The 26,471-nt window shown below is 35.3% G+C and overlaps 1 protein-coding gene across 7 annotated transcripts in view; it reads right to left on the bottom strand.

The window, feature by feature from the left end:
- The window catches only part of RAP1GDS1 (Rap1 GTPase-GDP dissociation stimulator 1), a 131,222-nt gene that overhangs the window by 23,478 nt on the left and 81,273 nt on the right, over positions 1-26,471 (bottom strand). For 4 of the 7 annotated variants that reach the window (XM_040966993.1, XM_040966991.1, XM_040966992.1 and 1 more), the window contains 3 exons: positions 20,816-20,962; positions 7,145-7,273; positions 1,537-1,662 (listed from right to left, as the gene is read on the bottom strand). In XM_040966993.1, coding sequence (XP_040822927.1) covers positions 1,537-1,662; positions 7,145-7,273; positions 20,816-20,962 — 402 coding nt within the window. The remainder of the gene's footprint in view (positions 1-1,536; positions 1,663-7,144; positions 7,274-20,815; positions 20,963-26,471) is intronic. The other 3 variants (XM_040966997.1, XM_040966995.1, XM_040966996.1) reach the window with 1 other exon arrangement.

The following is a 26,471-nucleotide window of genomic DNA, read 5'->3' as shown; positions in this document are numbered from 1 at the left end:
CTTCTATTGGATGAGTAACGTTAGCAATTGGCTATAGTGAAGCTAAATTGGTGGTAAAGTTTGTTGGTGTTTAATCAGAAAATCTTTGTTTTATCCTCGTCTTCAATGGGTTTAAAATTCTAGACTGGTAATTACTTTCTTTAGCAAAAATAAAGATGTTATTCCACTTTCACCTGGCTTTCATTTTTGCTGTTGAGAAGCTTGCTTTCAGTGAAACATTTACTCAGTTGAAGGTATATTTTGGGTAATTTTAAGATCAGCATGATACAACTAGATGTAGATTTCCCTTTGCTTATCATATTTTGGAATAAATGAACTTCTTGAATACTTACTATGTTTTACTGATTTCTGATTCACTATAAATTTCTTCAGGGGCCCAGCGTGGTGGCCTAGCAGCTAAAGTCCTCGCCTTGAGCGCCAGGATCCCATATGGGCACTGGTTCTAACCCTGGCAGCTCCACTTCCCATCCAGCTCCCTGCTTGTGGCCTAGCAAAGCAGTTGAGGACAGCCCAAGGCCTTGGGACTCTGCACCCATGTGGGAGACCTGGAGTAGGTTCCTGGCTCCGGGCTTCAGATCATGCAGCACTGGCCGTTGCGGCCACTTGGGGAGTGAATCATCGGATGGAAGATCTTCCTCTCTGTCTCTTCTCCTCTCTGTATATCTGACTTTGCAAGAAAAAAAAAATCTTAAAAAATTTTTTTCTTCAATTTTTCTTCTCTCCCCACCCCCACCAATCTTTACTTTCCTTGTACTCTAAAAAAATGCACAGCAATTTCTCACTTTATTCTCTGCCTCTTAACCTCTTCTATAAGCTGTTTGTCTTGAAGCTCCATTTTGGACTTCTTTCCAAGCTACTTTCCACTCTACTTGTTTTCTAATTGAATTATATCTACTTTCCCGTTAAACCTCCCCACTAAGTTCCTAATTTTGGTTAGATTTTTGAAGTCAGGGATTTCGTTTGTTGATTTCTCAGATCTGCTGTGTGACTTTAATTAGATTCCAGTTTAACTCTTTGAACATAATGAGCATACCTGTTCTGAGACAATGAATGATAATTCCTGTATCTGGAAGTTTTGTGCTGATGCTTTACTCTCTGTGCTGGTTCTTGCTTACTGTCTTGCTTCTCATGCAGTGTCTAGTACTTTTGATTGCATAGTAAACATAATATTTGAAAATTAATTACAAGGAATCAGGTAAATTCTTAATATTTTCTCACTGGAGAGTAACAGTTGACAAATACCCTTATCATTGGCGGGCCTAGCACTCCAGTTTTTATCCCCTTTGCCTTACAAGGACACTGAAATAGTGTTCAGCCTCTTAGCTGGCCTTTATAGATTTGACCAAAAATGTCAAAGCCACTTTCTAAGTGGCTTTGGTCAATGTAGATATAGCTAAAGGGTACATAATGTAGACATCATATTTAACACATCATGAATAAAACACCAATGGGTTTTGAGTTAAATAATGAATAAGAAATATTATGAAAAAGCTAAAAAGTCTTCATGATCAAATATGAAAAGGTATATTTCCTTACCATTTTCTGCCAATGGAGCAAGCACTTCAAAAATCATTTCCCTTTTATCATGTTCAGTTTGTTTTTTGAAAAGTTTTACCAGCTCTTCAGCAATGTTTGTACTAGCAAACTGTTCTTTACTTGACTCTGCAAAATAAAAAAAATTGGGGGAATTAAACAAAATTAAACCCATAAATTGTTGTATTACTTTCAATATTTGGTCACTTTGCATCATTACTGATTAAAAAAAATAATCAAGCACTCTTCAAGTGTAGGAAAAACAGTTTAATGCCCTTGAAATGAAAAGTGTGTAAGGTTTTAAAGAAAATATTTTGACCCAGTTATATCAGACTATAAAAAATGTTTTCACTAGCATTACAGGTAACCATAGCAACAATAAAATCACTAAGTCATAAATGCACAGTTTCAAGGCCTTTAGAATACTCATAACAGACTTCATGAGCAGACTGGATGAATTAAGCGTGATTTATCATTTTATCTTTATACCACTAAAGTGGTATGCTTTTGCACTGGTTCCAACAAGCCTGCTATTGAAGTATAATTGTTCACATATACTTCAGATGTCGCTCCGTCTTGATTCCTGAGCATTTCCATCCACTCCTCACCACCAGTCAGTATTTAAGAATATTATTATTTCCCAACATGAAACAATGTCAGAATGATACACTTTCCTCTATTCACCTTCTTTAGCTACCATTCAATCTGTCACTTTCACCAAGTCTCTTGGTAGCAATCTCTATGTATACAGCCTCTACTTTCAATTCAGACATTCTTAACCTATCTTCAGTCTAGTTCTCTTCATTTTGTAGTCTCCATGTTTGCTTCTCCTTTTCTGCCAGACTTCTATGAATTCTTGTCCTTTGGGACATACTCGTGCTTTGCTTTCTTATCTTCTTGATTCTTACATTAGGCAATCTAATTCTCTTCCACAGTGAAAAGTATCTCTGTGTTGGTATTTTATAACTATTTCACCAGCCTTCCTCTGGATTCAAAGTTATGTATTTAACTGCTTATCTGACACCTCTAAACTCAATATCTAAAACAATTTATCTGATATACCCTGAAATCTGTGCTTCCTCAAGACTTCCCTAAAAGCAGACATGAAGGAGTCACAGCTCATGATTTCACTCCGTATCAATAAATCACCAAGACCTACCAATCCCCCTCCAATTTACAACTAGAATCCATTCCATTTCTTTCCAAACTGTTTCTCAATTTATTTGGTTAAACCAGACATTCTGTTAATTTTTCTGGAAATTCAGAGAATTCCAACCAAATCCAATATACATGAGTTCTCCATGTTTGGGAGCACATTCTAGAATATCTTTGACATTCTAGAATATCTTTGATGGACCATTTTATTGTCCTCAATCATGGTCTCTGTAACTACTGTCCTCTCTCATTCGCCTGTTTTATTTGGGTGGATGAATACTGCAGAATTTTCCAGAGAAAGCTACAGTATACTGTGCACAGTTAGGCATTTTAGAAACCTTAACTATCTGAACATTCTTTCTATTCCTCTTGTTTACATTAATCTCTTGCCTTATCTCATTACTTTCTAATACCAGTCATCATACTTAACAATTATTTACCTATTTATTTGTAATTCTCCACTCCTCCACTCCACCCAGAGAGCAGGGATAGTGTACCACAATATAATACACAGGAACAGTGCATGATAGATAGGTGTTAAAAATAAGTGGACTAAATGAGGAAGTAACAGAAGTATGTAAATGAAACCAAGATTCAGATATTGTTCTCTAACCTTAAGATAAATCTGTTATTTATCAAACAGAAAACTATAAGTGCTGCAAGTTTAACTTAAAGAAAGGACAAATAGAGATGTTAATGCAGCTCAATGTGATTTTAATTTTCTTTGTATTTCACTGCTTTCATCAGATATGCCAAAATCATGAAAATTTCCCTCAAGAATGTTAGATGCTTTGGTGCTGTGAAAAAACAGAGGTGAGGTGCCCTTTCTAATAATCTACTAAGCCTTCAGACATCACATTCTGTAAATGTCAGCACACACTACCCTACAGGGAGGACAGTATGATTTAAATAGAGATGACTTAACTCTAGAACATTTCTGGTTGTTCCTCTGCTTCCGAGAATTCTATAAATGAAATGAATTTCAGAAATGAAATTACAGGTGAGGTAGACAGACAACATCTCTTATCTACTTATGTGCTTTTATTCTTCTCTAAAATAACAATATTTGTATTCTCTTCTTTGCAAAATATATTCTCTTTCCCCATTTATTATACTGAAACCAAATCACTGCTGCTATGTAATTTGGGCTATGTTTGCTGACAGAAAAACAATGTACTTGTATTATATACAATAATTAAGGAGCAAAATCTATACTTACCTTGTAGGTAGATAAAATGAAAAGGCAGCATGAAGAATGCTTATATTATACCCACATTAAATGACACAAATTCTTAATAGATTTTTAGCAAGAACTTCACTTACTAAGGCTTTTTAAATCAAAATTACACAGTTTAAAGGGCTGGCTAGCATAATTTTACCACATTTCAGTCCCCTTTTGTCACTATTTCTTTTTCAGGGACAAGAAACAAACTTTTTTTTGCTTAATGGTTAACTTTCCTATCTCTAATGTACTACTACTTCCATTTGTTAATTTTAGGTATTTCTGATCAACTTTCCAGTATGAAAAATGAAGCATGTTTTCTTGCAACTCCCCACATTCCATCTTCCCAATCTAATTTAGTTATATATATATGTGTGTGTGTGTGCATGCACACACGTGTTCTGATAAAACATTATTTTCCTTGGTTATTTCTATATCATGCATCTGGCAGTATTTGCCAGCTACCGGTAAGATACATAAAAAAGATGTTAACAGACTGGAAAGTAATTAAGGCTATCTTTAAGATCATACATATTTTTTAAAAGGACTAGTTAATGGAGGTGAGTTTTCGATAAACAGAGCAAGAGCAAAAATTCCTGCTTATTTCTGGGCTTTCAGTTTCTGGTAAATCTATTTTTTCAAAAAATAAAATGTTTGAAAATCCAATGTAGAAGCATTCTTTCACTGTTTCAGTTTCATTCCACATGACTCAATAAAAACACCAGCTTAGTGAGAAAGTACATGTTGACGTGATGCATACAGAAACTATAAAATATCCATCTACTATAAAAGTATGTATCAGAACACTTAAAAATAGAATTAAAAGAACTTAATACTTAAATTTTTAGAAAGAGTTATCTATTTCCAAAGTAGAGTTACAGATAGGGAGATAAAGGGGAAGAGAGAGGGGAAAATTTTCTATCCAATGGTTCACTCCAAGAGGGCTCCAATGGCCAGGAATGAGACAAGCTGAGGCCAGGAGCAGGGGGCTTCCTTCAGGTTTCCTATGTGGGTGTCAGAGGCCCAAGCGCTTGGGCCATCTGCCATTGCTGTCCCAGCCCATCAATTTGGAGCTGGATCACAAGTGGAGCAGCTGAGACTTAAGTCTGTGCCCATTTCCCTGCACCCACCCTGGAGTGTGGATCTCTTTTCAAACCTGTTTCAGCAAAACTGCAAATTGTTAACTATTACAGATCTCAGGGTTGTTCAATATAGAGAAATACCACGTTCTGGATCTTTGAAAGTCATGCATTTAATTCCTTGTGTTCATTTCAAAATATTCATGGAAAACATATTATGTAAAAGTTAGGCATTAAAACTATACATTGCTTTAAAACTACTTTGTACCTAAACAAGCTTTTCTTTATTTCATGAATTTTAAAATTATTTATTTGAAAGGCAGAGCAAGATACAGAGTAAAATTAAAAATGAGAGAATTAGAGGAAGAAGCAATTTTTCATCTGCTACTTTATTCTGTGAATGCCTGTAACAGCGCTGTGCCAGGCTGAACCAAGACCTTGAACTATATTCTCCCACTTGGGTGACAAGGGACCAAGTATTTCCACCATCATCCATTAAATCCAATGGGTAGAAAGTTGGATTGGAAGTGAAGGTAGACACTTGCTTTGGGATGTTGGAGTCCCAAGTACCAACTTAATCTGTTATGACTCAACACCCACAATTCCCTGTATTTCCCTTAACTACTAAGTATTCTTTAAATGCAAATTTTATACTCAACAAATATCATGGAAAATTGTAATACACAGTACAATTTTAAATGTCAATACTTAAAATGTAAGACAAATATTTTAGTAAAATTATATAAACCAATCACAAAGAATAAAGTCAGAAGTGACAGTTAAAATCACCACCAAAATAAAGATGCTTCTGTGTGAAATTTCTTTTAAAAATATTATGTAAAATAATTTTTCTATAACTTCTCTAGTTCAAAGATGAACTATCAGAGTACCCTGAATATGGTGGGAATCAACAGTGTTCAGTTTCAGATGTGATTAGCAATAATAAGTGGTACAATGGGCCACAATTCAGGAATGTTTGAAAAATAATGTCCTAAGGTTAACCACTTTATACTCTGGGTTTTGTTGAGGTAATTTTGGGAGAATGTTAAAATTTTGCATTTATATTAAATTTTTAAACATTGCAGATTTACATTAGCATTTACACACCAAATGATGTGGAGGAAGTCTAAATGTGTAGTCTACCTTCCCTATCACAAATTCCCTTCTATAAGCTTATCCCAAATTCACTTTACCAAATAAACCACAAGGTTGGATTTGCAGTAATAATTAGGGCTTGCTTACTTCATGGGACAGTTGTAAAGGGGAGTTTTCAATACATATCCAGTACTATCTTATTGGAAAATCCAAGATTCCTGTAGCTAAATTCTCTCAAGGTTCAACCACTTCCATTAACATGGCATTTTCTTTATTCATTTTATCACTAGTTTTTCTCTGTGATTGGCTCATCCTTCCCCTGGCAAGTTCCGTGACCTCATATGGGTGCAGTTTTGTGTCCCAGCTGCTCCATTTCCCATCCAGCTTCCTGCTTGTGGTCTGAGAAAGCAGCAGAGGATGGTTCAAAGCTTTGGGACCCTGTACCCACATGAGACCTGAAGGAGGCTCCTGGCTTCGAACTGGCTCAGCTCTGGCCATTGTGTCCATTTGGGGAGTGAACCAGTGGATGGAGACCTCTGTCTCTTCTCCACTCTCCCTGAAATGCTTCCTTTCAAATAAAAATACATCTTTAAAAAAAACCTACATTTTATATGCTATAAATATATTCTCCTGAAAAAGTTTTGTTATTTTGGGGGATTTTATAAAGGAAAGAATCTTAATTGGCTAGATTTTTTTCTACTCAATCAAAAAATTATTTATAACATAACTATAATGAAATTTCAAGGCCATTTCTAATGTAAGAATATTAAAGTCAATACTAAAGTTAGCTACCTTTAGTGTTAATAGTCAACTATTAAATAATATACGATAGAAATATTATGTCTTAATATAGAAATTAATTAGGAAGCAATGTAGTAAATTCTAAATAATATCATAAGATATAATCATATTTACTGGTTTTTAACACTGAAGAAAACACCCTGGAATGCCTAAAAATTTAGACAACTAAAAATGAATTCCCAGGTTTTTGACATTTAAAGGAAAACCTGAAAGGATCTTAATGAATCAAGTCAGTTCATGGTTTATGTCTAGGACTTACCAAGTTCTGCTAAATTTCCAAATGCAACAAGACACATCTCTGTAAGAGCTGCATTTTGGCAATGGATGCCCAGTAATTTCACTAAGGTAGGAATCACACCCATATTGATAAGCTGAGCTTGAAGGGAATCTGTTAAGGAAAACAAAACCAAAGGTGTTCAAGTTGAAATGAGTATTAGCAAGGAAAAAGTCTTTAGCTCTGTCACAAGCTCAGTGCTACTTAAATTACAGCAAAGAAAAATGATGCCCATTGTCGTGATTCTCTGGAACACTCAAGACAGAGTGCTTTGGAAGAGCTGAGTTCTGAACCTTTAATTGAAAGATTTGTAAAAATGCAATTGGATTCATAAAATACATCGAAACATAGTTTTTGTTTTTCTTTTCCTGAAGGTCAGAGTTTGAAGCTATATAAATAACATTACCACTGATTTTTAACATAGATTATATAATATATACATGACAGGAAATGAGAGAATATATGAAAAGCTCAGAAAAAAGAGGTATAATAAAGATCAACAAAGGAAATTAACTCAGAGATCTATAAAAAGTTTCTTCACAATAAACATTAAGATTCACTCTAGGAAGGAATGTAGTTTTAACAAGGAAAACAGGGCTAACTAAAGTATTTTATTTAAAAAAAAAAAGTGAGTTCAAGAGGTAATGAATGAGGTCAACCTAATCATATGCCACGTTTTGACTTCATTTTCTAAGCAACTAAGTGGCTTTACTTAAGGCATGAAACCTGCTTTGGATTTCTACAATGGTTCCACAGGCAACTACAATACAATTTCAGCAGCAAGGCTGAAGGTGAAGTGAAAACTTAAACTACTGCCTCTGGCAGCAAGCTGGGACACACAACTTCACATTTATGAGCGGTGCTACACGGTCACTAATGATTCAATAGGACAGAGGAGTGTTTTACATTCTGTGTCTCCTTAAAACTATCTGGCATTTTCAAGTGAATACTTTTCTCCAAATACTTGGATGTTAGTTATTTGGTATGCAAAGAACTCTGTTTTTGACCTCATAGTACAAATCTCTGACAGGGTTGGTCTGTAAAGTTTTTAACCTGTAGATAAGGAAGTGGGTGGATTATGAGCCGTGACTTGTTTGGTGGTCTTTGTTAATTCCTGCTTTTAGAGTAAGGTAGGAGAAAGCCAACAAAGGCTTATTGCCGCAGGAAACTGATGGGTGAGTGAGTTTTTAGGGATAATCATCTGGTTTGCTTGCGGAGGGGGATGATCTATGCACTAGAAAAGGCCATATTATCAAAACAATAGAAAATAAACCTAAGAGGGAAGGTTAGACTGCAAAAAGTCTGAAACAACTTCAAATCAGCAATGGAAATATGAAATTTATTCAAAGAGGAAATACAAATACATGAATGTAGTGTATTTAACCAAATGATTTGCTTTTATACTTTTCATAGTACATATTTTTTTCTGAATACAGAATTCAGCAGTAATGAACAAACTTCAACATAAATTTTAAGAGGCAAAATACTTAAATAGTGTGAAACCTATATGTTATTATGGCAGAGTACTTGCATTATGCTTACAGATAAAGACCATGCACTGAGGAGTTTCTAAGTTAAAAATCACATCATCACTTACCAGGAAGCACAGTGTGCAAGTCACCTCTGCATATCCTTGTTCTTTAAGAATTGGTTTAATTATTTATTTTGACTATCTTGTCAAATACTGCAGAGCTGCACAATCATTAAGTCTCAGGTACGTAAGCGTGGGCACTAGCGCATGCATTGAGTGTGAGTCAAATTCCACTATATGTCTGCATACTCGTAAGCATCACACACCCCCTCAGTACTGCTGGTAGAACTACAAGAATCCAACAGCACAGGGATATCAGGAGTAACACACTTGATCATGGAGATGATTCCACATGAGAATGCCACTAGAAGATGAGACATTCTTCACATTCTTCTAACTTGGCATCTCTGGCACTGATTTGGACCTCTTTTACAATGCTGTAAATTTTGGTTCCAAGGAAAAGAGGGCCAAGAATTTAAGAAATGTTGCAGAGCTTAATAACAGTATTTGTAATATTTGAAACTGTGGCAGATCAGGAGAAGCTGCATAGCCAAATAGTGCATTATGTGAACTGCCATAATTCATGAAAATCACATTGCTTTGTGGAAATATTTTCAAACAACGCAAGAGCCCAATTAATCACTCACATATAACAACACATATATCACACACAAGAAGAGAGACTTAATCATTCAACTAGACAGACTTATTCTGGACCATGTGGCTTCCTTTCTTTACATCCATTTCTGTGATGCTAACTAAAGCAAAAATCAAAGTGAACTAACTTCAAAATATATCCATTCTGCAGGCAAGTCACTCTCCTCAGCGAGTGAAGGCCCAAGAAACATGTGACTTTTCTTATTTAAGCAGGTTGCTAAACAACTTCATTTTATGATGCAGATGCCCTAGATATGGTTCTCAAATTGGGGTCCCTGAAATCCTTTCAGAGGATCACAAAGTCAAAATTCTTTTGATAAAAACATCAAGGTGTCACTTTTTTTCACTGACACTGCAAAAATAAAGCTCCTGCCACTTAAGCAAAACCTCAAAAGGGCACTGAACTGCATTAGTAGCCACTGTATTGAAGATCACATAATCCTAATAAAATGTGAATTTTCAATGTTTTCCATCTTTTAAATTTTGATGAAAATGTTATTTAGGTTAATAACTGGTTTCTTTTAAATCAATTTTTCCATTTAAATTTTCTAATACAGAAAATATCAATAGATGTAACTGATTTGCATAAAAATGTCTGAGATCTTTAATACTTTTTAGATGTCTAAAAGAGTCCGAAGACCATAAGTATAGGCTCCAATGTCAAAGGATTACCTAATTTTCATTACAGATGAGGGGTAGGAGAATGAAGAAAACATGGAGAAGACATTCTGTGATAGCAATGATGTAATAACCAAACAAAAGGAAATGAAAACTGAAATCATGAAGGAATCCTAGATTTTGGTACTCAGATATTTTCAGAGACATGACCTTAAACTAAGTATCTGGACATATCTTCCTCATTTATGGGTGGGGATGGGGTCAGGGGCGCACTGAGGACTATGGATTCTGTCTGTATGGCTTAAACTCATATGTAGTAAATGATATCAGGAATGACTTTAAAGTGAAAGACTAACAAGATTAGATCAAGAATAATTCACATTTTCCAAATAAAATACATAAGGAAGTTACTGGAACAACTCTTGACTCCTTTCTGCAAAAGGCTATGACTTTTGTATCTCATGGAGTACCACAAGCCTCAGGGCAAAGTTCATCAGGATTCCACAAAAAGCAACTCATAAAAATGCAACCCAGGCCATACACAGCAGACAGGTGTGGAAGACAGTCTCTAGACAGCACATCATAAATGTCACAAACGTCTCAAGATGTTCTGATAATTGTTCCTGACACACATCATGGACCAAAATACAAAATTTACAAAATTACATAGTACCAGGATGACACAAGCCCTACGAGATCTATGGGAGGAAGCGGAAGAAAGAAACTGAGGGGGTGCAAAACAGATGCATATACAAATAGATATAAGGCAATCAACACATGCGCTGGTGTGAACACTTACCTACCTACATTTGAATTTCAATGGTTCCAAGTTCTTCAGGTCACACTCATGGGAACTCCAAAGAATGGAGATCTGGAGAGAAGATCTCAAGTTGAGGAACCTTTTCCCCCTGAGTTTTAAATTTAATGTTTAAAACATTGGTATAGACTAGATTATAGGTCCAGAAAAGTATCCTCAGATTCCTAGTAACTCAACTGAATGTATGTTGACTCATCACTAAAAGTAAGTTTTTAAAGATTATAACCTGTTTATCTTCTTCCTAGAGCCTTTACAGACAATATTATAAGATTACTAAATTTACTGGTTACTAAGACTATGGATGAAGTTGTGTTAAAATAAGATACAATTCAACATACAATTTCTATATTAGGCTGTATATATAACATATATATCATTCATAATATAAAGATACAATATCAGTATTATAGATTGTATTGAAAAATCTCATCTACAGCCAAATGGATTAAAACTTGGTAAAAAGTTATGAATTGGTTAAAAACCATTTGGGCATAACAAAGACATAATAGAGACTTAATGAAAACATGTTTTCAAAAATGGAAAGGATATGAGAGTTAAAAGTTAGAAATGACATAAAGTGAAACAGGGCTTTGCAGTTTATGTAGGTTTTAGTTCTATTGTAACAGTGAAAAGGAAAGTGACTTAAAGACTATGAGTATGATTAGTAAAAACTCCATAAACGGCAATATACAGGGGAAAGGTATTTTAAATTTATTTTGTATCACTTTGTTAATCAGTAGAGAGCTTTATTCTAAACCTGGTGTTGAGGATGAAAATCTAGGTTATTTACTTTTGTTTCTAAGTGCATGTCATGATTTAAAAACCCTTTTATAAAATATGCAGATGTGTTTTCACCCAGTTTACTCTTTTATGCACCAAGTTATATATATTTTAGTGGCACATAAAAATTTCCAAAGAGGGAAAACCAAGTGAAATGAAATTAGTGGTATTCAGAATACTAGTGTCTTAGGCAATTTATATATTTATTGTTATGTAAAAGTTATAAGTAATTCAGAGCATGGTGTCTAACGGCTAAGACAGCTGTTAGGATACAGGCAAACCATATTAGGAATATTTGGGTTCAATACTGGAGATTCAGCTTCCTATTAGTTGAGATTTCTAAGAGGCAGGGGTAATGGTTCTAGTCACTGGGTCTGTGACACGCACATGAAGAGTCCCAGTTCAAGTTCCCAGTTCCGGACTTTAGCCCCAGGTCTGTCATTTTGCTACCTGGGGACATGTGGAGCATGAACCAATGCACAGGATGTCTGTGTCTTTATGCTTCTAAGATAAATTTATTTAAAAATTTATAAATAAAACTAGAAATTTCTTTCTGGGTTCCAAAAAGAAATCTCAATGTAACGACATTTCTCTGTCACAAAAGTTCAAAAATCAACAACAAAACTGTATAAGGGCAAAAATCAGAAAAGAAAAAGTATTTTACTATTCTTAAGAGGCTCTTACATTTATGAGTCTGAATTCAGTGGTGTCTAAAGTGATCACGCCCTAATCCAGTAGTACTTTCCACATTCCAGGATGAACTGTTTACTACACAACACTTGCTTTAGTCAATATTGCTACAGAGGAAATTTCTGTAAATGTGTTAATTAGAAAAACAACAAACAACTCTACTGACTTCATCTTACGAAGAATCTGGTTCTCTGCAGTGAGAACTGGTATGTCTTTTTCTTCAGTTAACTGCCTGCTGTTTTTTAAGTACATCTCAGCAACAGAAGCCAATAGTCTGCGCTCAAACAGCACTGCTGAGGTTAAGTCAGACCTATTGTAAGTACTGAGTTTCCACTTAAATTCCTGCATAGCAAATTAAGCTAAATGCCAGGCTAATTTATATTGCAAAATGTATATCTCACAGACCTGTTGAAGATACAAAAAATTGTTTTACAAAAGGATATACTGGCTTAAAGAAACTTCACTAATTACCCTGAAACGTCATTTAGTTTTACACTTTTAGCTAGAAGTTATTTGAAATGCAAAAACTGTCTTAAAATGATACATAGACATGTGCAAGATTTTTCTATTTCCAGCCAACACTCTTGCTTTTCAAACAGTATTTAAGGAATATAGGCAGTTGAGTATTAGATTTTACTTGTGAAAATAGGATTACTAATTTTTACAGAAGTAATTTACAAATGATACCTTTTTCAATTCTTTTCTGAACAGACTTTGGAAGTGGCATAAATCAGAGATGGCTTGGCATTTTGGTTACTATTCACCTGAGATGTCAGCCTGAGCTCAGTGCTAACTTCAAGGTCTTTTCTGGACCCTGAAAATTTATCCAGAATCAATGCACATGATGGCTGATACCATCACTTCAGCTATTGTAACAACATCAAAAATAAAATAAAACACAGGGTGGGGAAGTTGAAAAAAGGGGGATTGTGATGCAGTGGGTTATACCATTTGTTACTCTGCACATCCTTATGGCTTCCTGCTAACATCCCTGTGAGGCACCAGCAGATAAGTGGCCCAAATAATTGGGTACCTGCCATGCAAGTGGGAAACCCAAATTGAGCTTTAATATCTTGGCTTCAGCTTCACCTAGCTCACATTGTTGCAGGCAGTTGAATAGTATACCTGTGTGTGTGTATCTTTCAAATTAAAAAATAATTTTTAAACAATGGTATAAACTATACAAATATAAAAAGATCAAATAAAAGCAGAATCATTGAAAATGTATCATCTGTTCTCTAGATTTTACACCATAAAATAAACACTGGGAAAAGTTTTTAAGTTATTTAATTTCATTCAAATCATGAGTCTATCAATTAAAAAGGACCATGGGGGAATTCTTTATATTTTATGAGGATAAGTCAAAATCAGAAAGCCAGTTTTCCAATTTTCACAATCAAGAAAACCTTGAAAATAATACTAAGTAACATCCATGTTTAGGCACTTTCAACACAGGCATTAAAAAAAAAAAAAAAAAAACATGCTTCAGAATGAGGAGCCCCAAATGTATTTTGCTCCTCCACTACCTATTGTCCAAAGGGAGCATCTATGTAGCAGTACCATGCCAAACTTGCTAGTATGATTACAGAGGCAATCTTGAGAATAACAATATTAAAATTTACTCATGTAAAATATTAAGCTACCAAAAGTTAATGACAAAAATGTATAGACCGTTTCATTTTTCTTCACATTCTTTCATGGACTAGGCTCAATGCTATCTGTTCATATGGAATGAGATTATGTATTTGATACACCTCTACCATAAAACAAGCTCTCAGGCTGCTCATTAAATCACAGCAGGCAGTTAACAGAGAGGAAGAGGAAAAAGTCCAACACACCAGCTCTCACGGCAGAAAACCAGATTCTTTGTAAGATGAAGTCATTAGAGTTGTTTTTCTAATTGGAGTAATTGTTTAGGAGCATTTATGGCTGCTATTGCACTCTAAGGGTTAACAGAGCTAGCTACAGATACCAAGTAAACTGCTCCTTCATGGAAACAATTTCTTTCAAATGGCATTTGCAGGAACACTTTAAGAATGCAACCTGCTTCAGCAAACTGAAAATACTGCTGAATAATAATATTTTTTAAAGATTTACTTATTTTTATTGGAAAGGCAGATTTACAGAGACACTGAGAGACTTCTCATCCACTGGTTCACTCCCAAAATGGCCACAATGGCTGGAGCTGAGTTGATCCAAATCTAGGAGCCAGGAGCCTTGATCCTCTTTTGAGTCTTCCATGCAGGTGCAGGATCCCAAGGCCTTGGGCCATCTTCTATTGCTTTCCCAGGCCACAAGCAGGGAGCTGGATGGGAAGTGGAGCAGTGGAGACACAAACTGGTGTCCATACTGAATGCTGGTGCTTGTAGGTGGAAGATTAACCAATTGAGTCATTATGCCAGCTTCCCCTTTTGAATAATAAAAATTTAAAAACATTTTCAAGAGAATAATGCTAAAGTAAATAAACAATTGTTGGAATAGCAAATAAATACAGACGCCCTGGAGCTGGCACCATGCCATAGCAAGTTAAGCTGTTGCCAGTAACACTGGCATCCCACGTGAGTGCCAGTTCAAGTTTCAGCTGCCCCACTTCTGATTCAGCTCGCTGAGCATGCACCTGGGGAAGCAGTGCAAGACAGCATAAGAACCTGGGGCTCTGACACCCAAATGTGAGGCCTAGATGGAGTCCCAGGATCGTGGCAAGCCATTGCTGGCCCCTTGGGGAGTGAACCAGTGGGTGGAAGATCTCTCTTCTTCTCTCTCTTCCTCTTTCTCTGCATCAACTTCTCATTTTCTATAAGAAAGATCTTTAAAGCACTAAACCTGACATACTAGGGTTCAAGTGATATGAACTTAACAGTATGTCTTTCATATCTTTCTAAACAAAGTGAACACAAATTATTTAAAATAGCATACTGGAAAATTATCTTTAGGTAGGAAAAAAAAGACAATTATTGCTACAACACAATTTTATACATTTTCCTTTCTTTGTTTACCCAAAACAATTTCACTCTTTCGGGAAACAGATGGAATTACTAATTGGCTTGTACACATAGTAATTAAGCTTTGGAAACAGTTTCTCACTCATGTAAAACAAAAATCTTTCCAAAGGTCCAATCTAGGAGATGTTCTTTCTCACCTGTAATAAGCATCGAAACACACAGGTAAATGTGCACTCAGGCCAAGCAGCATTTTATTTTTAATCAGGATCATTCTTTTATTCATGTCTACTCTTTATTTTTTTAGGATGAAGACAAACTAAAGCAAGCTACTGGCTGTGTTCACTACAAAAATGAATAGCATGATTAAAACTGTGAAATTGTTGCAAAAATGGATGCAACTAGAAACTGTAACACTTGATGCAATAAACCAGTTTCAAAAAAGACAAACATCACATTTTTCCTGATTTGTGGTAATCTTCACAGTACAAAAACTGTCATGTATATGAGCAAAATTGTGATTATTGTTTACTGCTCTTGTCTCCACTTTGAGGAACAGTGGTTTTTCTATTCACTTCCCATTGAATTGATTTAGTGAGGAGTTAAGCTTGTTATATACATATAAAGAATGAAAGCATGTCAGTGTAAATATTAAAAGACAAGAAATAAGAAAAGAAGGAAGGATGGGAGCATGGGTGGGAATGAGGATAGGGTAAGATAATTACTATGCTCTTAAACCTGTACATATGAAATATGTTCATCTTCTAAAACTAAAAACTTCTCCCTTTATTCTCCCCTTACCCCAGATCTAGAATAATAATAATAGTGTGGAAACAATGGTCTTACCCACTTTCCTGCAGCCCTTGACCCTTTGTGCCCTAATCAACTATGTAAAGATTATCAAAATGAAATAAGAAATAAAAGCAATTATTTGAAAAAGAGTAAATCTCCCACCCACCCACCCACATTCAAAAAAGAAATTGTGTCTACAGGTTGAAATGAAAGCACTGACTAAAATCAAGTGATCTTCAAATAAGAGATCAGAAAATACTTTATAGTACTGGGTTCAATATAAAAATCAAGTGTTATGTTTTTGCAACACATACCACAGGTTGCATTTCCTAAATAACACAGACATGTTCATTTCAACCATGGTTTAGTTATAACTATACATAGCAAAAAATATAAAAATTACCACAAATGTATTTAAGATATAAGGAACCACACAACTCTCCCACCCCAGCCAAGTCTTTTGATAACAGGGAGTTAAAGTAAAATCAGCTCTATTTATAGAAGCCATAGGAGCACATATACAAATATAGATTAGAAGTCACAGACTGTACATATTAATTTTAGAAGGAACTACTTTTCTTTTTACTGATAGCAAGTTTATTCCTTCTACTTTTTCTCTTGCTGTATGCATTACAAACAAAGCAAGTAACTTCAGTTATTAGAACTACCACAGAGATCTCCCTCCATTTTGAGACTCCAGCACAATTGCATAGAATGAAAAATAACACTAACTACAGAATTAGAGAATTCTTGATTGGGGGTAGTTCTATATAGCAAGGGTGACCACCTGAGATTCCTCAACAAGTTGTTCTGCTGGTGTGCAGTGAACTGCTTTAATATTACTAGTTTGTATCTATTCAAACCAGCAATCAACCTTTGCATGTATGCAGGCAGACTTATCAAAGCTACAGTTCACCTCTGGGAAAGTTTTAAATGTAGATCTGGTACTTGTTATTATCACGATTTTTCCAATGTCTCTTTCTCCTCACTGCTATGTACGTGGATAGGGACTATAGACTAACATGAAGTAGTTTGTAAGGCTTCTACCTGAGGTAGTGAAGAAAATGAATTCCAAAACCATACTTCTCTTCCAAGCATTAATTTTGCTAACTAATTTAGACTGTACTACATACATCTCAAGAGAAGTCAATACATACTTTCAAAACTGTTATATGCTAAAATAATATCGACTGTGACCTAACAGAAACTTGCCTAAAATTTTGATCTTTTTCCACGCTGGCAATACGTGGCACAAAACTCCTACAATGCTATGTAACATCAGTGAGTTGTAATCTAGAGTTAGTCACTTCATCACAGGGCAAGCAACTAGCACATGACGTGAACTGTAACGTTTGGTAGATTAAGTCAAATGCATTTTGGAATCATGAGATTAAAAGTTATGATGGGGTTTTCAGGGTCTAACCACATTTTCAAGTCTAGGAGCATCTTCACTTGAGAATACAACTGAAGAAAATGTTTAATCTTTAAGGTGATGTTTTGGCACTAAACAGCCAAAGTCAGAAAAAAGTATTTAAGAAACTGATTAGATACATAAAGGGTCTTCACAGAATTCATTGAAAATGCACATTAAAAAAATGCACAGATTTAAATGTTTATGCCAGAATAAACTTATTTTATGCCTTGTTTCCACCTTTATCATGAAATTATAAAGTACTCTTGTAGAAATATTTATACTTAAACGTCTGAATTCTTTGCTGAAAAAACCACATTTTCTAGTTTTAATCAAAGAAAAAAACCAGCATATTCAGCATGTTCCCTCAAATTGAATGCCAAGTTATTAGCATGCTTTTTTATAGTCAAAATAGCCAAACATTCAGGTTATTTTGGAGAATCACAGAATTACAAGGTGTTTTTTGCTGCATGACACAGAAATCCTTTTCCAGAATGGACAAATATGAAATGGTTTTTTATTTTTGCCTTCTTTTAAAATGTCATTTACATGCTATTATTGACATAACTTCTCTGGCTAAGGCATTCTAACTTTTATTCAGATATTCCACACTTTTCTGAATATACAAATTTTAATTGCTTCCTGAGCACAGAAATCAAACTATATTAATATTTTTAAAAACTTAAGTGCAATTTTCAGTTTATATAATTCAGTTTATAAATACATGCATATATATGTGTTATGTGTGTATATAGCTTTATCAAATAGCAAGAAAACATCTTTATTGAGTAAGTATTTGGACAGAAAGCGTTCATATTGAGATGTTCTAAGTCTCAATCTAGTGAAAACATGGTTTTTGGGGAAACAATGTTGACTAATTTTCTTGTGTTTCTTATGTTGTTTTTTACTTATCAACGTACTTAAGATTTTTTAACATATAATACTAAACAACAAATCCTTAATTATTGGTAATGTTTGATTATTCACTCCAAAGTTCCCAGCTGGAGCAGAATTTTCTCAATTTTATGGTCTACTCACAAATTAACAGATGCTTATCATTTAAATTCAATATAAACACATATAAAAAGAAATTATGCATGTTAGTACTAACAAAAAAAGCACTTCCTGAGTTTTAAAAAGCTCTAAATTTTTGTCTCAGGAACACATCTAGCTGGACAGAATCAATACTAAGTAATCTAAAGTTAGTTTAAAAAAAAAAGATCTAACGTTTAAATCATTTAACACAAGTTCTAAAGAAAAGAATAAGGATTCTAAAGAGAACCAAAAACTTAAGTTAAAGACCATTAAGAAGAAAAAACGATCACTTCACAAACTTTCATGCTTATGATAATATAAGAGGAAAACACAGCAAAAGAGATGACAATAGTTTGGCGTTTGTTCCTTGAAATTATTAAAGAATTTTTGTATTTTAAGTATCAATTTTAAAAGCTACATTCAAGTAACAGTTTTTGGAATAATAGAACAAAACCCTTTATCCAAATATATTTGGGAAAAAAAGTTAATATTCTCCAAAATATCTAGGCTATTTCCTAGGAATACCTGAGCACTAGGGAAAGGCGTACTCTTAAAAAAGAAACATTCATTTAGCCTATGCACTCTGTATGGTGTTAATCATTATTTTCTCAGTACAGTTCTAGGCTGTTAAATAGCTTCTATGTCTGCTTTGGATTAGAATTAGTAACGCTTTCTTGAGGATCAATCGATAAACTTTTTTAGAGTTGTAAACACAGCTTCTTCAAATAACAGGAGTAATTTAATTAAATCCAGAATTGCTTTTTTAACTTCATGATGAGTTCCTTTCATTTGGCTTTCTGAAACACTCTCCTATTTAACACTTACCTACTTTCCCAGATGCCTAAACCCAAATAAAGTTAGAGAGAGTGGAAGAAACATGGACAAATGATCAATTATTTCTTAATGCAATGTGGAAGCTTAAGATGAATTTCAATTATTTAGGAAATTACTCTATTTTGTAGATTGCCCAGACTGTCTTTTTGCTCTCCTGTCCATAATCAAGACAGTATCTTTTTAAAACTAATTCTACCAAGGGGTGGGAGATACAGAAGAAAATGATTATATAAAGACTACAGCTTGTTACTTGCTCAAATTTAATAAGTTAGTCATCTGATTAACAAAAACTATATACTACATTTATATATATATACCTATACAATATATATTATAGATAATATAATTATAGGTAATTTTAATTGCGAGACACATCCATCAGCCAGAACGGGACCTGAACATACTTCCTGTTAATAGTGATAACAAAGCAAATGTAATCCAACATTTACAAATCAGATGTCATGATGAAAAGAAACATTTTTACTACCTCTCTTTTCCCTCAAATAAAAAGATTAGATAAAATTTGGCCAAGCAGACATTTAAACACAACTGCCTAGAAAGGAGTAGAAGCTCTCGCCTTTCTATAGGACATGGGATTTGTCAAACTCAAGAACCCATCATTCTTCTAACACCAAGGACCAAAGATGGGCTTGTCAGGGCTTACCTTTTTAAAAAAGAGCTAAGAATTATTCTTTGGACCCACAACCATAAAAATGAGAAACAATCAAAAAAGATGCTGAAAAACCATGTGTTTCTAGACCACATAAAATTAAAGAATACCATTCATGTTCAATATGCAAATCTCTTTGTACAAAGACAACTTGAAAAACCTCTGCAAAGCAAACCACACAAAGACCTTATATATTAAATGCCAAGAACATCTCAGAATCTGAGTGTTTGATACACACAGTAATTCATATAAAATAACAAAATGATATTTCATGACACCAAAGTACAGTGAAGCCTTAATAACACTATTTTTTTCTGTACATTTAGTTAACCCTCTAGGCTATCTGAAAATTGTTGCTAGATTCTAAGCATGTCTGACAGAAATAAGAATCTGCCCTTTGAGAGACTTCATTACATGTCTGTTATGCTGTCTGAAATGGCTCTGAATGCCACTTTCCTAAAACCAGACATTATTGCGGTTTGTCAAAAAATTTTCCAAGTAAATCTAGCATCTAGATAAAATAATTTTATTTATATAGACAGCATAAATGCTTTAAAGCTACTTCAGATATTAATATAAATTAATAAACACAATGCAATTGATGTTACTACTCTTTACTCAAGGAGTGTTCAGAGCAAAAAAGCTTAAACTATACCACAGATTTTGTTGTTTTGTTTTGGAACTGATTAATATGGGTGACCCTTTAAAAAACTAATCCCATTTACTAAATTAGACCATTCTGTATTTTCCTAAAACTTAATGTTAGCTAGTTATTGATTTTATCAGGATACTCTTTATCGTTTTTCAAGTATTTTTGTTTTACACTAGAGATGATTTTTAATTTTTCCCCCAGAGATAAAGCAAGTTTTCAGTTTTGTTTACCATTCTCATTGCTATAGTTCATCAGCATGCCACAAAAGACAGTCAAGAGCTTCTCATTGGCGGGATCTGTTATACTGCACAGTGACCTTAAATGGTCAACTACAATCTGTGCACCACCTGCTTGGTCAACTGCACTTCTGCCCTCATCTGTAAAACAAAGAGTTAAATTACAAATAAAAGAAAAAATAAACGTACCTTATAACTTCAAATACATAACATAACAGTACTACTCTTTATTAAATAAGTAGAAAAAAAACTTAAACAGGGCATCAAATTTTTTTTTGGATAAACAAAATAAAATAAAACAAACATGGAAATGGGAGTGGGATGGGGAGAAGAGACAATCACTTTTTTTAAGACAAAAAAAAACATTACTTTCATTAACATCATACAGGATTTAAATAACTTTTCAGTGTCCTAGAAGTTTATGTTGTAAAAATTTACTCCTTCTTCCACAAATGACAGCTTTGAGTAACAGAAAAAGGAACTAAGTGATATTCTACTGCATAAGTTTGTTCCTCAGTTTAGAAATGAAAGAATATATCAGTGGCTTTCAAAGTTATCTATTATCAAACAAAACTGAATACTATTAGGCTTAATTTTATTAGTAGTACTAAGTTCTTTTCAATGGCATTTTTAATAACCCAGATGAATGTTTTCCTTTTTTTACTTTATTTATATTTCTTTTTCTCCCATTTTCTAGAACATACTAGTATACTTCAACCTTACTACTAGTGTCAGACAATGGTCAAACACACGCTCATTCCCTTATGTGCATAACCACATGGCATGGAACAGGCATTATTTCACTGCTGGGACCCGTGAATAGCTTTATAATACCTTCCAGACTCTGAACACAGGATTGCAAAGAAATAAAAAAAAAGAGTATCTTTCTAAATCTGATTTCCTTGTATGAAACACGACAGCCTCTAGAATAGTGTTGTATAATAAGAATACAAACAGAAAGTGTGAGCCACATGTGTAATTTAAATTCACTGCTGGCTATGTTTAAAAAGTTAGAAATGAAATCTAGTAATATTTTATTGAACCCAATAAAAGTAAATTTTATTCTAAGATGTAACTACTATACCAACTATTAGTGAGATATCTTACATTGTTTCTAAAATCTACAAAATCCAACTGAGCTTTCCCAGATTATTACTCAACTGCCACACTAGGTTTATGGCCACCACAGTGGACGGCTCAGCTATAGAGGCATAACAAAGGGATCAATACAACAAATGGCTCACAAGGAAGTTATAGCGGCGAAGTTAATGTGTGCTATTTTACTCCAACAAAGGGTCTAAAACTAAGGCCATTAAATTGTTGCTGAATGATATTATATAGTAAGATGTGTAATTGTGTGGTGTTTGGACTTACACACATACTAGCACAGCGGAACCTTAAAAATACTAGCTTCGCTTCATAATTTTGAAAACGTATAAGAAAATCCATATTAAAATGCAACAGAATATTTTTTAATCCACTTAACTGCACTGTAATATTATATAGCTATGCTAATTGGCTAATAAGATCACAAAAATCTCTTCTACTGTCAGAATAACTTGTGAGATGAATCAACCAACAGTGTCAAATGTCAGTTGGAAATCTATATCTCCAAGTTTTTATTTTCCAGTAATAAATGCAGATTGCCTAAACTCTGCAGCAATTTGCACAGAGATGTTGTCTCAGGAAACTAAACATTGGACTACTTAACTCAAATGTTCAGACTTCCAATATTCTGAATGCTAAATATACCCCAATCTCTGATGGGAAAACTCAGACAGTATTGGATTCTAAATGCTGAATACAGGCTCCCAAACACCTGTCATTAAAACTTGACATACATGAGGAGTAACTTAGAGAGTAATTAAGTTTTAATTTCATGTACTAATAAACTAAAGCTTAGAAAATATATGAAGATCCTTTGCAGTGAGTTTTTAAAGCTGAAGATGGCTTTCTATCAGTACAGTTATTCCGCATTTCAAATCTGCTCAACAATTTAATAACGCAAAAGTAAGAGCATAGTACAATTACAGGGCAAAGTTTCAGAGAACCAATGTATTTCCTCTTCATGTCTTCCATACTCTTCCTTTGTGCGAGTTGTCTCCATGGCAGTCCCTTATTCATGAGTTAATAAGAGGTATTTGTGGAGCATAAACTATCTCCCTGGTAGAAATTACAATCTTAGTGAATTTGAGCATAAAAAAACCAAAGCATCCTCATACTGAAGGTCCACATTCCTGAATGCCCAGATTTCTAAATGTAGGCTCACCTTTTACTTTAACAAGTTATTTAATTTAAAAAGTTATTAAATTATTGTGTACCCTTCTGAGATACTTACACAGTAACCCCCCCCCTTTTTTTTTTTAACTTTAAATGCCTATTAGGAACTTAAATGCCTATCACTGCAGAAGTCCATATAAGCTGATACTTCATAGTCAAGGTAGCTCCACAGTTTCGTTATACTGATGAATATTACCATTCACAGAAAAAATTTCAAAAGGATTCCTCATCCTCAATGTTTATATTCATCAACACAGGCCCATTTAACTCTTTTTGTAACAGTAACATATAATTTGTGAAGAATCATCAGCTGCTATCATCTATATATATAATTTATATCTTAACTACTGGCAACTATAAGGCATCCAACTAATCAAAAGTATAGTCTATCAACTCCTTAAACTCTATTACATTTTATTTCAAAGATTTTTTTTCTTGGTTACCAATGTATTCATTTTCATTTGAAAAGCCAGATTTACAGAGAGGAGGAGAAACAGAGAAAGCCTGTCTGCTGGTTCACTCCCCACAAAACTGCAATTGGCCAGAGCTGAGGGCCAGAAGCATCTTCTGGACCTCCCACGTGGGTGCAGGGTTCCAGAAGCCCAGGGCCTCAGTTCAGCCATCCTCCACTGCCTTTCCAGGCCATAAGTGGGAAGCTGGATCAGAGTGGAGCAGCTAGGACATGAACTGGCGTCCTTATGGGCAAAAAGGACAGGCAGAGGCTTAATCTATGATTCCACGGTTCCGGTCCTATACTACATCCTTTAAGGAATATCTATACAGTAGTTTTGAACACAAGTATAACCTTTCATCATGTTGGGTAAGGGCAAGATTAAATCTAAACCAATATTGCTATTCCATGACAAGCTTTCCAAACACAACAACACAATACAGACAGAAGGTTCGAATTAAACAAAACAAAGAAAAAACCTGCAGGCAAGGAGGAAAACTGGCAAGGCAGCCGAATACTGGAGAAGAAAATTGGCAGAAAAACTTAATTTAAAAATTCTTAGCCGGGCCCGGCGCGGTGGCGCAAGTGGTTAAGGTCCTCACCTAGCACGCCCGGGATCCCATATGGGCGCCGGTTCTAATCCCGGCAGCCCAGCTTCCCTTCCAGCTCCCTGCCTGTGGCCTGGGAAAGCAGTCGAGGACGGCCCAAAGCTTTGGGAACCTGCACCCGCGTGGGAGACCCGGAAGAGGCTCCTGGCTTCGGATCGGCATAGTATCGGCCCGTTGCGCTCACTTGGGGAGTGAATCATCGGACGGAAGATCTTCCTCTCTGTCTCTCCTCTCTGTATATCCGCCTTTCCAATGAAAAAATAATAAAAATAAATCTTTAAAAAAAAAAATAAATAAAAAAAAAATAAAAAAAAAAAATTCTTAGCCTACCATTTTCCAGCAGTGTGAACATACAGTTACCTAGTCTCTGTATTTCTTGTATCAGATATACAACAAGGTCATCTTTTTCTCAGGAGTGCAGCAGGAATTAAAGAACATGAAACATGAGGGCAGTTTAAAGAGTGAGTGGGAAATGCATATTATGGCAAAACGACACATGGATATCAAATATTTTTATACCAAAATTTATATTTTCTCCAAATTTTTTTTTATTTTGAAAGACAGTTATCTCACAGAGACAGAGAGCTAGCCAAAGGAAGGTGAGAAGAGGGAGAAGGGGAGGGGTAGGAGTTATCTTCATTCACTGACTCACACCCCAAATGGCCACAACAGCCAGGGCTGAGCCAGGTCCAAGTCAGGAGCCTGAATTCCATCTAGGTCTTCCATGTGAGTGGCAGGGGCTCTAGTACTTGGCCATTACCTGCTGCTTCCTAGGCATATCAGCAGGAAGTTGAACAGGAAATGGTGCAGCCAAGATTCAAACTGGTGCATGTATGGAATGATGCCATAACGTCCAAAAGCTTAAAACCAATCACATGCAAGGTGATGTGATTTTAGATGTAGCTCATGGTCAGCTAGTCCGCACAGCCTTCACATGAATATTTCCACTTTGTTAAAATAAATCATATCCCTCTCCTAAGTTTACTTACGTCTCATCCTCCAATTCTTTATCATGTTGGCGACAACAACTTAGACTCGGCCATCTAACAATTCCTGGACTGCTAGCAAGTCTCATTCAACCTCAGCCTAACTCCCATAGCCCACAGAATCCACACAAACTTACCAGTACTGCCACCATATTCTAATAACTGTACCCTGTAGGCAGCTTTCAAATCTGCTCATGACAAACACTGCCTGCCAGAGACACTCCCAAGACCCACGCCCTGCCCCAACAGCTGAAAGCTAATAATCTGATGCACATCTACCCAAATCTTACAAAATACACCAGACCAAACCTTGTTGCCCAGTGCAACAAAAATAGGAAACACCTCTGAGATTGTTGGGTCACTATTAAGTGAAACAACCCACAAATCTGGGGAACCTCTGAAGGAGAATAAATTCATAGAAAAAATATTCAACAAATAAAAGCTCAAAACTTCCCCCATTTAAAACAATAATAATTAATCAATTAATACTGGGAAGGCAGATTTACAGAGTGAAGGAAATACAGAGCGAAGGATCTGTCCACTACTTCACTCCCAAAATGGCTGCAATGGCCAGAGATAAACCGATCTGAAGCCAGGAGCCAGGAACTTCCTCCAGGTCTCCCACGTGGGTGCAGGAGTCCCAAGGCCCTGGGTTGTCCTCTGCTGTTTCCCCAGGCCATAAGCAGGGAGCTGGATGGGAAATGGAGCAGCTAGGATACAAATCAATGCTCCCATAGGATCCTGTAGGATGCAAGGAAAAGATTTAGCTGCTAGGCTAGAGCACTGTGCTCAAACTTCCTCCATTTTTGAGAAAAATATGAACATTCACAAACAGAAGGGCCATAGAGACCACAAACAGACATGAAAAGAAAAGACCCAGACTGCACTGTAACTTGCTACAATCAAACTGCAAAGTATTACACTGGGACCAGCACTGTGATGCAGTGAGTGAGAGCTGCCGTGGACCCCAGCATTCTGTACGAATTCTGGTTCATGTCCTGGCTGTTTCACTTCCAACCTCTACTCCCTGATAATCCGGAAAAAGCACAGAAGATGGTTCAAGTCCTTAGAGGGCTCTGGCATCCAAATGGGAAGCCCTGATGAAGCTCTTGGCTTAGGTCTAGCCAAGCCCTGGCCACTGCAGCCACTTGGGGCCTAAAACAGTAGAAGTCTCTAACAGTCTCTAACTCTGACTTTCAAGTAAGTAATTAAAAGAAATTTAAGTTTTTAAAAATACTGTAACATCAAGTGAGAGTTCCAAAATCTGCAAGAACAAAATGCCAAATTTTTATAGGAACTCCAACTAAAGAAGAGGAACCTTATAG

The sequence above is a fragment of the Ochotona curzoniae genome, unplaced genomic scaffold (genome assembly GCF_017591425.1).
Source record: "Ochotona curzoniae isolate NIBS_2020 unplaced genomic scaffold, NIBS_Ocur_1.0 scaffold_4506, whole genome shotgun sequence".
Taxonomy (NCBI): Eukaryota; Metazoa; Chordata; class Mammalia; order Lagomorpha; family Ochotonidae; genus Ochotona; species Ochotona curzoniae.
The sequence above is the reverse complement of the archived record's forward strand: the minus strand, read 5'-3'. Positions and strand labels throughout refer to the sequence as shown.